Below are 16161 nucleotides of genomic sequence, written 5' to 3' on the forward strand. Positions count from 1 at the left end.
CCCCCACTTACTTGTCAGGTGTGATTTCTGATCTTGAATGAACGCTTAGGTTGACCCTTGCAGACTCTAGAGAGTTGATGGTAGAAAGCAGCTGGCACAACCCAAAGTGAATTACCAAGCTTAGGGTGCATATTCAGCTCTCAGCTGTCACACAACTCTAATGGAAATGTGACCAAGACCCAACAAATAAACAAAAGGGGCCTCTGGGCAGTTAAAAAGAGCATCTTGAAGTTCAGTCATAAAGCTAGGAGAGCCTCCTGGCTGTCAATGTGGATCAACATATTCTTTTTCCATGAACACTTCTATAAAGCTGAAATCTGTTTTCTTTTTTTTAATATTTTTTAATTTTTATTTACTTTTGAGAGAGAGAGAGTGCAAGTGAAAGCGGGGGAGGGGAGGAGAGAGAGGGATACACAGAATCCAAAGAAGGCTCCAGGCTCTGAGCTGTCAGTACAGAGCCCGATGCGGGGCTTGAACCCACAAGCCGTGAGATCATGACCTGAGCCCAAGTTGGATGCTCAACTGATTGAGCCACTCAGGCACCCCTGAAATCTGTTTTCAAACAAAGAAGAGGATCTGGTACAGTTAGGCCTCCTGACAACCATGGTGCATTTATGTATTTGCTTTTCCTGTGTTTACTGAGTGCCTCTTCAGTGCCAGTCACTGTGTGGGTACTGAAGATAAAAAGATGAGTAAAGCATGGTCCCTTCCCCCCAGAGATCTTAAAAATTATCTGGGGACGTAGGCACTCAAACAGCAGCCATTCTGCAATGTGACAAGTACATAAAAAAATCTAATGAGTGCACAGGAACTCTTGTTGTCTGGTGAGTAGTGAGGTTACTGAAGGCTGCATGGAGGAGGTGACCTCTGTCCTGGTTCTTGACAGCTGGCTGGGAGTTCCTCAGGATAACAACCTGAAGACAGAGGTTAGCATGGGCCAGGGTGAAAGGCCATGGGAAATTGTGGCAAGTTTAAGGAATGTTAAGTAGTTTGGTTGTAGATGAAGATATGCCTACAAAAATGCAAGAGAACAAGGCCAAAAAGATTCCATGACATACACGTCTCTGCCTAATGAGTTTGGATTTTATTCTGAGAGCACAGGGAACCATTTAAGGGATTTAAAGAGGGAACGAAGGGGCGTCTGGCTGGCTTGGTCAGTGGAGCATGTGACTCTTGATCTCAGGGCTGTAAGTTCAAGATCTATGTTGGGTGTAGAGATTGCTTAGAAAAAAATAAAATCTGAAGACAATAAATTACAAAAAAATAAAGAGGCAATGAAGTACACAGTTAATAAAGGTCACTTTGGAAGCTTTGTAGAAAATGAAATTGAGGAAGAAAGGAGGCTGGGGCAGAGAGCTCAGGAAGCTGTCGTAATTGTCTAAGCAAGACCCGATGAGGTCTTAGCTAAGGGTAATGATAGGAGACTGAGTGGTGTGGCAAAGAGTGCACAGATTTGGGAGATATTTGGTAGACAGAATCAAAAGGATTAAGTGAGCAGTTGGATTTAGGGAGTGAAGGAGAGAGGTATCTATGGGGACTGCCAGATTTTGAGTTGGTAATAAGCAGAGGGTTGTACCATTCACTGATTCAGAGGAAACCCAGAGGAAGAGCCAGTTTGTGAGAAAAGATGATGATGTTAGTTTTATACATGTTGAGTGTGGTGTCTGGGGACCTCTAGCTGGAGACATCAGATGGGTAGTTAGAAATGTGGTTCCAAAGATTAGAAAAGAAGTTAAAAATTGGAAATGCGGGTTGCAGTCATTTCTGTGTGGGTGGTGTTGAAATAAATGGGATTGTTTCAATGCTGATCGAATTCCCATTATGGCTTGTATTTGCTTCGATAAGAAAAGAGATGGCCACTGAACACCAGCAAGTAAAGACACAGTTAGAGGAGCCAGCAAAGAGGGCTGGGAATGAGAACTTCTGTGGCCGAAGGAGGTTCAGGAGCAGGAGATCCTAAGAAACGAGGTCTCAATAAGGGATGGTCTGCCACAGAGAGTCCATGATAAAGATGGAGAAGAATCCATATACTCTGACCAATCAGAAGCCATTGTTTCATTATTTCACTGACAGAGGCAGTGGAGTGAGAAACTGAACCCTTTCTTCAGTGAGGGAAGAGGGAATGAGGGTGAGGAGAGAAAGAAATGGTACTGTATACAGAAGATGATGAGTCAGGGGAGTTTTATATTTTTGTTTAAGGAGAGGCTTGAGTATAATGTATAGAGAAGAATATAGTCTAGAATAAAGGATTAAAAATATTGACTAATTGAAGAAGCAAATGTTGGGCTAGTAAAAAGAGGTTGATATCAGATGAAAATCACTTTGTGGATGGGGGTCTGAAGTTGAAGGAGTTCTTGTGTGATGATCTCTCATTTCTCTTTGTGGAACAATTTATGCTGTGGAGGAGGAAGTGAAGTTATAAGACTCAGGAAAGGGAAGAGGAGGTTGGCAGACTTGCTTTGGGAACCAGGAAAAGGAGTGGGCCAGGGATGAGGGGAAGGATTATGGGGCAGCCCCATGGAGGGGCACCAGGCTGCATGTTGTGGGATTTATTTTTCTAGCAGACTAGCCAAGACAGCAACAGCAAAGGGAGGAGGGGGGCAGTGAGCAACTTAAAACAGATACTCAAGAACTGGGGATTATACTATGTCCTGGGAGTCATTCTCATAGGCCCCACCCTCCACCATCCTATATAACTCAGTAGCTCCTGAGGACATCACTCTATTAAAATATTACATAATAATTGATGCTTGTATTGATGACCCTGAGTCATCAAGGAAATCATTGTAAATCATCATAATTGTAAATCATTTCCAGTGGACTCTTTAAGGAGGAAGGAAGTTAGCAGTGATACACTGAAGAGAAATTACCATCCAAAATGATGAAAAGAATTGATACTTCAAGGTGAAGACCCTTAGCTTCTCAGATCAGCTTTCAGGTCTTTGTGGGGGTGTGATGAGAGGGGCTCTTGGAAGGGATGAACATTCTCTGTAGAGAGCAGGAACACTGCCTGTTCTCTCACTGCTCAGGAGTGCAGTACGTGCTCAGCCAGCAGTTGCTGAAGGAGTTACTGCATGAGGATCACAACACACAGGATACTCTCTTCCATTCCGTAGCCTCCCATTTCCCAAGGAAGGGGAGAGTGCTGTCTCATGCACCCTCCTAATCTAGCATCAGTTATCAGTGATGTTTTCATGTTCGGATTTTTGTCCTTATATAACCTTGAGTTCGGGATAGTGCTTTTGTTGTAAAAGCATTTCACATCTATGACCTCATTTTATCTTCAGATCAACTCAGGGGTGGCTGAGCACAGAGCCAACAGTGCTAGGACTAGGGTGAGGGGCAGAGGACCTGGCAGGAGGGCTCACAGGCCTGTCTGTTTGGGTTCCAGCAACGATCCACGGTGGCGTCCATGATGCATCGTCAAGAGACTGTGGAGTGCTTGCGCAAGTTCAACGCACGGAGAAAACTGAAGGTGAGTCTTGCCTTTCCAGGCTGCCAGCATCCTGGAATCATGGCTTTTGACAGGACAAAAACCTGTCCTACCCCATCAAAAAGGAAGCTCCCCTTCTGGCTGGAGCTGAGCTGTGAAAGTTGTACATGTTGGGAAGCCCCAAAGACCTGAGGCCTTGAGGCTCTGGACAGCAGCTGCCCTCTGCCTGAGACCAGGCTATGCTTTTCGAGAGTTCCAGCTGAATTGACAGGCCCTTCTTCTTTCCCCAGGGTGCCATCCTCACGACCATGCTTGTCTCCAGAAACTTCTCAGGTATGTTTTCCCAGCCGTGCACTTTAATTCCACTGAGGTGAGTGGGTCAGAACAGGGTGTTGTCATCCCAGTGGTGGGTGTCTGAGGCAATACCTTGACCAATATGAAGATGACCCTGTTTTGAGGGGCTGCTGCTGCTGGGTCCTATTACATGAGATTCTGGGGGACTTCTCTTGGGTTCACATTTACGAATTCTATTCCCTAAACCCTCCCAAAGAGTAAACTGCCCAGCCTCCCATTTACCTTGTCCCTGGGGATTCTTATTTAGTTCTCTAAAGACTCTTAGCACTTTAAGCTTTTAGCCAGTCACTAGGGTATTGGACAATGTGCTGGGGAAAAGAAAGAGATGAGATGTAGTGAATCTTCTCAATCACCACCATTAATTTGCCTACTGGGACCATCTCTACTTTATTGTGTCTAAGTAGGGATGACTAATAGAAATTTTTCCAGATGCTTAAACATTTTGTAGAGACTGTGCTTAAAATATGCTCTGTGATACTAGTTGTGTAAAAGTAAAGAAATAGAGACCAGCAGGATGAAGGGAAAGCAACTTGCTTAAATTTGCCTGAGAAATTGGGATAGTTGGGACCAGTAATTTGTAAATCACACTTGGCATGTCTTTTTAAGATGCAAGACACTCCACCCCACCCCAACCCAACCCCATCATTGTTTGCCCTCAGTGGGGAAGCCCAGTGGCTTTCTGTGAGGAAAAGGTTAATGTCAGAACTTAACTGAAGAAAGAAGGTCTCTTCCCAGCTTGCCTTTTCCCCTCCGGCCTCCACAGCCTCGCAACCCCCAGCCCCACTGTTTTGGCTGAAGACCCTTTCTCTTGTTCTCATAGAAAGATTCCTTCCCTTGCTTTCCTGTGCTGACGTGGAGACAGAGTTGTGTGGCAGCACTCCTGTAGACAGCCACTCTGGGCCAGGGTTGCCCCCTTGATCAGGAGGGGCTTGTCTGTGCTGATTCAGGATAACCTAAGGGCCCTGAGTCTGAGGATACTGCAGGTGGGAAGTCCTGGGTCTTCATGAGCTCTATCCAAGTGAGAGCCATAGGGCCCTGGGGGGGTCAGGACTGGAAAGTGAACCAGGGAAGTGTCCCACCTCAGGCCCATCCCCTGTGTTGCTGGTTTGGGACTCATTCTTATGTAGATATCCATAAAGGGAAGACTTTGGTTCTGGATTCAACTCTCACAAATGAGAGCAGGACAGCACAGCTTGGCTGCCTCCAACAGAGATGGACCTGTAGTTCCACATCAGGCTTCTTGTCTTCCAATTACTTGAAGCTTCTACTTTCTCAGTGTGAGAGCTTTCTGGAGGACGGTCAAGGGCATTTCTGTGCTGACCTAGAATGGTGATCTGTTGTCTCTCCGAGTAGAAGAAATGTGAAGACAGGCCACTGCGTTTCTTCTAGACCAGGAAATCAGTAGCATGTGCCCTGTCCCAAGGCCTCCACATCAACCTCCCTCCCCCGTCCCATTTCAGAAAATTGGTATCCTGGTTTCAGGAAATTGGTCTCTCTGTTAGGACAGAGCACTTTCACTCATCCCTAAAGAGCTTCCTGTCCTTGCTGCCCAGACCTTGTCAGCCTTTGAGCTCACTTTGCCCTGGGTCAGAGGAGACCCAAAAAAGTGCTGCAAGCACTCTAGTATGACTCTGGGACATCTGGGGATAGAGCCTGTCTCTAAAAGCTGCTGCAGAAAATGGTGTCACCAGGTATAATCAAGAAGGAAGGGCACCTGTGTGTTTTTTTGGGCATGAACTAGGCCATTTTCTGAATTTACCCCAAATAGAGGGTGCAGCTTAGCCCTAGACTCTAGCAGGTTAGCTAATAGTGGAATCAGGGCTTCTAGAATGTATTGCTTCAGCAGCCTTTGTTTTCTTTCTTGAGGCTCATTTCTTGGGCATCTTCACCCTCAGAATACTGAAATACAGGCTGAGAAAAGCTGGCTGCCTCCCTTGAAGAGGGCAAGCAACCTGTGTCTCTAAGGAGCTAGAGGAATAAGAGAGGGATAGGCAGCTAGGGCCCATCAGTGAACCGAGCTGCACAAGGGCCATGCACCCACCCCTGGCCCCGAGTGCCAGTGTCCCTCCTGTTTGGAATATGGCCAGAGGAAAAGGGCTCTCTGATAATATCCTCATGTAAGTCCCCTAAGGAGGGAAGGTCTGAAGGTGAGGCTCAGTTTCCTCAACAGCCTCAAGCGAGGGCCCGGCTGCCTCAGAAAGGACACCATCTCTCACCGATTCAGGCTTTAGACCCTCGCCTGAGGTGCTTATGGGACAGGTGCTGGAGCTGTGGTAATCCCCACACCCTGACCGAACCCAGTCCTCTCAGATCCCCAGACTGCTGCAGGGCTGGCTGCACCTGCTCATCAGCCTGCCCCTGGCGCCTTCGCTCCCCCAGCTCGGCTGGCTTGGCCACGCCGCCTGGGCCTTGCTGTGCGTGGGCGGCCAGCGGTTCCCGCGCCTCGTGCTGGGGCATGCTCGCTGCTGACTGGCCCCTGTGGCTTTGCGGCAGCTCTGTGCACTGAGAGATTGTATCCCCTCAGTTGGCAGGCAGAGCTCCGCCCCCGCCTCGCCTGCCGCGAGCGCCGCCGGCCTGGCCGGGCAAGGTACGTGGCATGAGTCCCCCGACCGCCTGCCTCGGCTCCCTGCCACCCCACCAGGAGGGCCAGCATGCCAGGCCCACTCACCAGGGAGGCGAGTCCCATGCTTGCGGGCTGAGATGGGCATGCCGGACGGACCACCTAACTTGGCATCTGCGAGCGCATTGGTGTCACAGAGCCCCCTAACCAGCCGTGCATGCTGGGCGCTTGCCAACTCTCAGGAGGCAATAGCCTGGGGACGTGGAGCTGGGCAGCAGGAGGCTTTCCTCCAGACGGCTGAGAGCCTGGCCTGCCTGAGGGCGAAGGCCAGCGGGAGCCCCCAGAGATAGTCCCGGGCATGGCTGGAGCTGCCCAATGCTAGAACTAGGCTTTGTCAGCACTGTTGGCAGACCCCACAGAGGAAGCCATGCCTCTCAAAATTGTGAAGTCTGGCATTTGCAGGCCTCCAGGTCTGAAAGGCTGTAGAGTGCAGAAGCCGTAGAGAGAGCCATCCCTGGTTTTGGATGATAGCCCTGCCACATCCTGAACAAGTCATGTCAGCCCTCCCAGCCTTAGTTTCCTCATTTCTCTGGTGGGGATAATAAATCACGTGGCGATGATTCCGATCATGTATGTCGAAGGCTTTCAACCCTGCCTATATAGGACAGCTTGTAAAACACCCTGATGCCTACACCCCCCACCCCAGACAAATAAAATCAGAATCCTAGGCAGGGGATAGGCATAATGATTTTTTTAAGCTCCCCAAGTGATTCTAATGGGCAGCCAGGGTTGAAAACTCTGGTGTATATAAAGCACTTAACACAGTAGGTGGTCGGGCATAGTAGTAAACACATGAAAAATAAATAAATTTTAAGTCGCCCCAGCATGGAGATAGGACCATAGGCCACTTCTGGGACGTCAGAATTCTTGTGATGGAGAGATCCCTAGTCTTAGATGGGACCCAACTAGGGTGGCCACCTGAAGGGAAGAATGGCAGCAGTAACAGTGACAATGGTTTACACTTAGTGAGTACTTGCTATGTGTCAAGGACTCTGCTTAGTGCTTTTCATGCATGGTCCCATTAGATCCTCACCACTGTCCTGTGACCTAGGCCCTATTTTATCCCATTTTATAGATGAAGAAACTGAAGTTCAGGGAGGTTAACTCACTCAAGGTCATACAGGTAGCAACCGGGAGAGCCAGTTGTCATGGTGGATCAGACAGCTGATTCCATCCCCCTGTGCCTCCCAGACTCTGCCATCCACTGTCTGCTACCTTCCTGTGGCCTTGGTGACCAGCAGGCATCACCAGCCTTCCTACATGAAGCTCATCAGCCTTGAGCCTCATCCTGTGCCTGGCTAGAATCTGTTTAATACCTCATTATTCTGCCCACTCCTTCCTGCTCAGTGGGTCCAGAGAGTAGACTGAGGAAAGAGGGGCAGATAGGACCCAGTAAGCCTGGTAAGGACCTGCCCAGTCAAGGCTTCAACCCCCTGGCAAAACCCTCCTGTAGGTGGTCCTGGTCTCTGTGTCTGTGTCTGTCTGTCCTCACGTCTGGTCTCCTTTGTGAACTGTGACACTCTTGTTTCTTAAGAGCTCTCAGGAGATGTCTTGCATCCTTCCAGCTTGGCCGTTCTGAGGAATTTCATGGCATCTAGGGACGGAGCCCTCACCTTTCACCCTGGCACTCTGCTTCCAGACCTGGGTGAAGTTGTTGAAGGCAGAGTTCCTAGTACCCCAGGCAGCTCCAGTATTGAATGTGGTTTCTCCTCCTAAGTGCAGTGTGTCCCTGTTTCTGCTGAGCCCACTTCCGTGGCAGAAGAGATCCCAGGGTGCCACCCTGAGGGTCTGACGCAGCTTGAGATGCCCTTCTTGCTTTGAGGCTACCAGGAGGGCCCTTTTCCAGGGGCTTCAGGAGACTCCTGGCCCCCTTGTCAGACACAGCGGACTCTTGCGGATCCGGCTGCCAGACTTCAGGTTAGGGAGAGAGTACAATGCAGGAGACTTGATTTTCCTTTTTGTTTTCACAGCTGCCAAAAGCCTACTGAACAAGAAGTCGGACGGTGGTGTCAAGGTAGGTGTCTCCACCCCTCTGGCCTGAGACTGGTCTCTCTCCCAATGTCTCTATGGGGGGTTCTTGGCACTTTGTTCCTCCTTTCCCAGAAACCCTCCTATCCTTGCTTTTCTGCTTTAAAACCGGAAACCTTTGTGCTCAGAACAGCAGGTTCCATTGGCCTGAGAGGGCAGGAGGAAGATGTGTTTCTTTTGACCCTAGTTTGATCATGAAGACTCAGAGGAAGTGATCTAAATTATAGTTTACTAAAGCTGAATCCTGAACCTGACTACAGACACATGCCTCATCTCCATGGCTTGACTCTCAGGGTTTTTTTTTAGGTCATTTGGGTCAGTCTTCTCATTTTCTTTTTCTTTTTAGAGTGCAGATCCTTTTTAACAAATGAAAGCAAAGTTTGCCTGGTTAACTCAGGGTACCAGGGCTTGGAACTGGAAGCCACTATCCTTTTAGTTTTTTGTCCTTATCTCCAAAGCACTTCCAGAACCCAGCTCAAATACCGCTAAGTGAAAGTGTCTTGTACTCTCTTGAGGGCATAGCCTCCTCAGAAAACAGATGAAGGACATGGTGTATCACAGCTTGTTCCCATTTAGGGAGCTTTCCCTACGGGATTGTGGCAAAAGAACAGGGGGCCACAGGGACCAGCAGAAAGCCCTAGTGGGAGTGGCTGCTTGGGAAAGGTGGAAGAGAGGTGGCTAGAGGTCTTCACAGGTCCCAGAGTGTTCTGTAAATGTTTGGGGGCAGAACAGGTCCTGGGGCTGGGGCAGGAGTTCATACTATCCTGAAGCCTACCAATTTACACCATAGGGTATTTCAAACTATGAAATTATCCAAACTTAAATTCCAACAAAAGTTTAAATTGGGCCTTTCCCCTGGATCTTATGTCCCCGCTGAGATATATATGTGTGCCCCGTTTCCCTCCCCCTCCCCTTCTTCTTTTTCATTCTCTGCATGCCTGCTTCTGTGTACTTCTGCCCCGAGGAGGGGATCTTGGGCTCCACACACACCTGCTGACATAGAGTTGGGGGTGACCAGCAGTCCCCCAGTTATAGGGACATGAACTGGATGGGTGGAGCCAAGTTAGGAAAAGGTGGAAGGTTTAGTTGGAGAGAAAGTTTGCATATTTCTATCTGGGAAAGAAGCTAGAATCAATTGTTCTTTGCAAAGTATTTAATAAGGACCTATCAGAGGCCCAGTGCTGTACTCAATTCTAGGGGCACACAAGAGATAGAAGGGGTGATGTAGTTTTCATCTAGCTTTGAGAAGTTGCAAAGTTAATAGAATAGGAAAATGGACATACCTGAAATCAGCTAGGCACTGAATGGTATTGATTCTGGACCCTGCATTGCATGGTTCAGTCCAAGAAGCTTCTGGGCAAAAGCTTATTGGAGAAAGCTTAAAGGATGTAGGAAGACTGGAACCCAGTCACTGATTGCCTCTAGTGAATGGTATTGGTGGTGAGGACAGAGTGGAAAGACATATCTTTCATTTTTTAGTTTGTACACATGTATTTTTCCTTAAAATGAAAAGGCATTCCTTCTATAACTTAAAAACAACAAAGTAATTGTATGGGTTCTGTCATGCATATTGATGTTCTCTGCTCAACTGGAACATGGGGTTTGTGGTAGAAGGATATCTAAAATACAGCTGGACTGGTCTGGTTGGGCAGAGGGATTAGAGGTTTGTGTGTCAGACCACAGGAAATATAGGCCACTGAGCAGGGAAGCTACAGCAAGAGCTATGCTTTCAAAAGATTTGGCTAAGGGTATAAGGATGAATAGAAGAGGGTGGGAACTAGACACAGAGGTATCAATTAGAATGATCTGGGCATAGAGTGAAGAAAAGGTGATTAGAAATAGAAAGAGCTAATATTGAAAATACTTAACTACCAGAAGAGCACAGGCACCAACTAATCAGAATAGGCACTGCCTAGGGGCACCTGGGTGGCTTAGTTGGTAAAGCATCTGACTTTGGCTCAGGTCATGATCTTGCCGTTCACAAGTTCGACACCTGAATCGGGCTCTGTGCTGACAGCTCAGAGCCTGGAGCTTGCTTCGGACTCTGTGTCTCCCTCTCTCTCTGCCCCTCCCCCACTCACACTCTGTTTCTCTCTCAAAAATAAACAAATATTAAGAATAGGCAGTGCCTGTAGATAATTGGTCCAGCTGTATCCAAGAATGGGAGGCTGTGATTAGAGGTTGGCTGCCCCAACTTCAAAGGAAGTTGACACTGAATATGTTAAAAAGGACCCATCAAAGATAATGTCACAGTTCCTTGAAGATTGGAAGAATTGGTAGTAACTCTGCTAAAAATGGGAGTAATTGTGAAGGAATGCCCATTTTGATGGCCAGAGTTTTATTTTGACCACACTGAGATTGAGAGACAGGTGAAGATCTGGGTGGAGAGGACTTTTAAGGTGCTGGGAAGTACCTGGGGTAGCCCAGGGAAGAGGTCAGTACTGGACCTGCAGATAGGGCTCATATGAGTGAATCACAGGAGTTCACTCATTCAGCCAAATTCTGTGCTTCAGGAACTGGGAAGATAACACCATAGTCCACCCTGTAAGGTGTTCAGAGTTGGAGAGAGACAGAGAAACCAGCAGTGCCCATAGTCTGGTAAGGTCTATGAGGGAGGTGTATATAGGGCAGGTTCTGGGGGAGCAGAGGCCAGCATCTGAGCCAAAACAGGAAATCTTCCTGAAGGAGATGGCCCATGACCTGAGTTTGAAGAACTCCTTTGATCTTGCTAGGTTGAAGTGGGCAGGAGATGGGGGGGATATTCCAGGCAGAGGAAATAGCACAAGATGTATAGGTTTGAAACAGTATGGTGATTCTGGGAACTTCAGTAGCTCTGAAAGCCTGAAGGAAAAAGTGATTGCATGACGTAGGACCTGAAATAAAGCAGTAACAGCCGAGGTGATAGTGAAAAGATGGATAAAGGAGACATTGAAGGACAGGTTTCTGATGGAACTTTCTAGATGGCTGCCTCCAAGGATGAGTGTTAGGCATAGCCTTGTAATATTAGCTTAAGGAGCTAATTAAAAAGATATAGATTCCAGGATCCACCCTGGAATTCAGATTCAGGAAGCTTTGGGTGGGAGGTGGAATCTGAATTTAATAATACTCCCCTTCTCCCATATGAATCTAAAGCGCATGAAGGTTTAAAAGTTCAGTAAATGCATATTTTCAGGGCTATCTGTCATTGAGAGGCTGGAAGAAGAGGAATCATCAAAGGAAACAGAAAACACAGAAGAGGTGGGAGAAGAACAGATGTGTACAACAATGTCTGACCTTACAGAGCACTGAGAAGGAGGAGGGCTAGGCAAAAAAAAAAATCGTTAAATAAATTGCTTTAAATGAGAACGTATGTGGGGAACCCAGTGCCTGATCCTGCTATGTGCTCAGTACATGAGTTTTGTGCTTGAGAGAAGACTTTGAATATAGTAGCTGGATCAGAGGCAAAGATGCAAATGTTTAAGAAGGGAATAATCATCCAAAATTAAATGGCCAGCAACAAGTTGAGGAAAATATTCACAGCAGGTATGATGGGAAGGGTTAATATTATTTTTATACAAAAAAGCTTTCTCTAACAAATAAGAATCCCCCCTAAAATCCAGTAAATAAGTGGTCAGAGAAGATGCACTGACAACCCCATAAAGAGGAGGTAGAACTGGTTAATAAATGTGGATGTTTAGCCTTGCTAGTAACAAAGAAATGCAGGTTGAAATGAGGTGCCATTTTTTGACTCTTAAGTTTGTGATAGTAGCATAAATAACAGTGGCCCTTTCTGAAACAGTCTGCATGTCAAAAGCCATAAAAATGTTCCTGCTGTTTTTACCCTTTAATTTTACTTCTGGGAATTTGTCCTAAAGAAAGAATTCAAGGAGCACCTGGCTGGCTCAGTTGGTTGAGCAGTAGAGCGTATGACTCTTGATCTCAGGGTTGTGAGTTTGAGCCCCATGCTGGGTGGAGAGATGACTAAAAAAAATAAATAAACTTTAGAAAAAAAAATAATTCAAAATAAAAAAACTGAAAGTGGAAGGGTGTTCAACATGACATTTGTAATTGAAAAAATTGGAGACAATTTCAAAAGTCAATAAGATAATGACCAAATAATTACAAGAAATCCATTTACTAGACTTTACAAAGTTATTAATTTTCATGACTATATAATGTTTTATATTAAGTGAAAAAAAGTGGGATATAAAGCAATTCATACACTATCATCTAAATTTTGTTTGAAAAAGTGATATGTTTTTTATTATATTTGGTATATATCATGTGGATAGAAAAAGAACTGGAAGAAACCCCATGAAGTATTAATAGTAACTTTACTGGATGATGGGAATTTGGGAAACTTTTATTTTATATATTTTTCTGTGTTTTCTACCTGTTTTACCTAGACCGTGCATTACTTTGATAATCAGAGTAAAAATCAAAATACTGTTTGTTTCAAAAAGTAAGGCATCAACTTGTATGTAGCTTATAATGATGTTTTTTTTAATTGTGTAAGAAAAAAGACTAGCAAGACAAATAGGATTAGGTGGGTTTTTTTCCTTCTTTGTTTTCCAAGTTGCTTATAATGTGGCTACAGACCTTTTAGAATCAGGAACGTGTATATAACAATGAATGGCGTGGCTGGATGGAAGTACTGGCAAAGGCAGAGGGGAGGGCAACACAAGATATGCGGGGTTCAACTTTTCTGGACTCTATTGAAGGTCAAGGTCACCACATGTGTATATGAGGGAGGCCTATGAAGTTGCTCAAAAGATGCTGACCTGTGAGCATCCTGGGCTCTTATAGACCCACCTTTCTTTCCCAGCTTCCCCTTCCCAATTCCTGGTGTTTAAGATCTGTAGAGAGGTTTGTTTCTCACTGTCCAGAAGTTTTCACAAGATGCTGAGCTATTAGCATTGGTTTGAGCATCGACTCTTCTTGAATTTAGGGACCCCAGGTTCTGGTTAGACTTATTTAATAGTGGTATAGGGACCCAGGGTCTGTAGAAGAATGACAGCCACTTGTGAGGACAAGACTCTGGGGTGGGGGAGGGCACAAACTCTCAGATCCTGAGAGGCCTCTAGTTGAGGACTAGCCCCAAGGCCAGAATGGCCATCCAGTCTTTAAAAAAATAAAGGAAGAAAAGAAAAAAACAAGGGATATAGCCATTTCCTTAAGTACTATTTGAATATTTGTTTAAGTATGGAAAGTAGGTTTGAACCCTTTTCTGATTTCAAATTTTAAATAAATATTTAATTTTTAAATAAAAGTGAGATGTGATTCTTTAAAAATGATCTGGTATTGAAACAGTGCTGCAGGGGCGCCTGGGTGGCGCAGTCGGTTAAGCGTCCGACTTCAGCCAGGTCACGATCTCGCGGTCTGTGAGTTCGAGCCCCGCGTCAGGCTCTGGGCTGATGGCTCGGAGCCTGGAGCCTGTTTCCGATTCTGTGTCTCCCTCTCTCTCTGCCCCTCCCCCGTTCATGCTCTGTCTCTCTCTGTCCCAAAAATAAATAAAAAACGTTGAAAAAAAAAATTAAAAAAAAAAAAAAAAAAAGAAACAGTGCTGCAGTGTGCTGGTTGAGAGGAGCTCAACTATACATGGTTGAGGGCAAAGCCCTGAAAGGATGGAGAGAGGAACTGAAAGAAGTCTACTAACCCAGTAGAAACTAGCCCTTGGGTAGAAGAGGATTATCTTAGGTTTTCCTGCAGGACAGTTTAGGAAAAAGAGAGGCAGCTGGAATTGAGAACTTACTCCCCATTAGGTGAAGCAGACAATAGAAAGTGCTCTACCTAAGGTGAAGTCCAGGTGAAAGCTTGACAGCATGTTCCTGAAAATCACAAGAACCAAGATTAGGCCTGGTCAGTGTTCCTGCAGTTTTCACTCCAGTGATTCTGGGCAAGTTAGAAACCTGTGCTCTGCTTTAGCCTGGGAGAAACCAGTGTCCACAAACCCAGTTCAACTCAGCAAAAGTTTGTTGATCATATGCTAACTTTAAGGCATTTTGCTAGGCGCAGAGGAGATTAAAAAGATGGACCTTCCCTCACATTGTAAACACTCTAGTTGGATAAAAGGATAAGTATGGATGTAGCGCACCTTCCTCTTTTTGAGGAATAATTTTGGAAGTAAAATCTCATTTTTGGGCATAAATGAAAGACTAATGCAAAAGAAGTCCAATTAGGGGTTTCTGACTGGCTCAGTCAGTAGAGCATGCAACTCTTGATCTCAGGATCGTGAGTTTAGCCCCACATTGGGCACAGAGATGATTTTTTTAAAAAAAGAAGAAGAGGGGCCCCTGGGTGGCTCAGTCAGTTAACAGTCCAACTCTTGGTTTCGGCTCAGGTCATGATCTCACGGTGTGTGAGTTCGAGGCCTGCGTCAGGCTCCGTGCTGACAGCACAGAGCCTGCTTGGGATTCTCTCTCTCCCTTTCCCTCTGCCCCTCCCCCACTCACTCACTCTGTCTCTCTCTCAAAAATAAATAAATAAAACTTAAAAAAAATTTTTTAATTTAAAATAAATTTAAAAAAGAAACAGAAGCAGCCCAATTATATTTAGGCTTTCTTTTCCTTTAGATGTAATTTTCAATTCTTTTCAATACTTGTAGTCCCTTTCTTTTCAATTTAATACCGTCCTGAAGATGTCTTCTAAAGTAGAATGCAGGCTTTTGAGGAAAGGAGCATTTATCTGACATGTTCACTGTGCCTAGAATAGTAGTCAGACAACAGATAGGACATGTTCCAAGGGTACTTCTGTCTCCCAGCAAGCTAATTATAAAGTGCTTTCACCTTTTAGACACAGCCTTCTGAGATGTACTTTCAGTGTTCCATGTGGTCTTTATGTTTATGCTCTTGTTTCACATCTGAGCATAAAGTCCATGAGCATCTGGCTGAGGGCTAAAGAATCACTGCTTTCAACATTCCCCCTGGTTCACATCTTGATGTCTTTGTCATCACCGCACTTTTAATCACCAGCACTCCTATTTTCCCATTTCCCACTAATTCCAAAATGCAGTGAGATACTGTAGTCTTATAAATGAGCATGGCCACACTGACAAAGAAAGGGATGCTACCAATTCACTGTTTACCAGATGATTTTCAGAAGCTCAACATTTTTATCTGAAAAGCAGTATAGGGGTGCGGCAAAAAACAAACAAACAAACAAAAAAACTAGGTTCAGAAGTATAATGTCTCTAAAGCTGAGGATGGCCCCGAGTGGCTTTTGCTATTTACCTGGTAGCTGCTTGCCCAAATTTTGGGCAGACCTAGTAATGAGAGAAAATAAATAACCTTATAGGAGAGCCAGCCTTGTAAGCCCAAACCTATCAATTTGCAGCAAAATGTTACCTTCATAAACTTGTGAGTTAATCTCTTCACAAAGCTTTGAGCAATGCTGAGACATTTTAGAATATACTAAATCTGTGTTTGTGAACCTGACAGCAAAGGAGGTCTTCTCCCAGGGTCTGGAGGGATTTGTGTGCCTGGTGGTCTAGGTGCTGTTTTAATCCTTCTGGTGCTGGGCTCCAGGTCTCCTTCTTCCACTCTTTCCTCCTGAGGCAGAGCCCGCGCTGCTGCACTAACCTGCGGCGTCTCTGTGCTTCTCTTCTTACCTCCTCTTTCCCCTTCTCTTTCCCTTTCGCTGTGGTGTGTCCAGAAAAGGAAGTCGAGTTCCAGCGTGCACCTAATGGTGAGCCTTGCCTGCCCACCCATCTGCCTCCTCCATGCTGCCTGCGTGCCCGCCTGCCAGCCAC

The 16161-nt window shown here is 45.8% G+C and overlaps 1 protein-coding gene across 22 annotated transcripts in view; it reads left to right on the forward strand.

Annotated features, from left to right (window-relative positions):
* The window catches only part of CAMK2G (calcium/calmodulin dependent protein kinase II gamma), a 56227-nt gene that overhangs the window by 26607 nt on the left and 13459 nt on the right, over window positions 1-16161 (forward strand). For 8 of the 22 annotated variants that reach the window (XM_078434420.2, XM_060643112.3, XM_060643108.3 and 5 more), the window contains 5 exons: window positions 3392-3475; window positions 3724-3766; window positions 6312-6374; window positions 8378-8421; window positions 16065-16097. In XM_078434420.2, the coding sequence (XP_078290546.1) occupies window positions 3392-3475; window positions 3724-3766; window positions 6312-6374; window positions 8378-8421; window positions 16065-16097 (267 nt within the window). The remainder of the gene's footprint in view (window positions 1-3391; window positions 3476-3723; window positions 3767-6311; window positions 6375-8377; window positions 8422-16064; window positions 16098-16161) is intronic. The other 14 variants (XM_060643110.3, XM_060643120.3, XM_060643127.3 and 11 more) reach the window with 3 other exon arrangements.

The sequence above is a fragment of the Panthera onca genome, chromosome D2 (assembly GCF_046562875.1).
Source record: "Panthera onca isolate mPanOnc1 chromosome D2, mPanOnc1 haplotype 2, whole genome shotgun sequence".
Lineage (NCBI taxonomy): Eukaryota > Metazoa > Chordata > Mammalia > Carnivora > Felidae > Panthera > Panthera onca.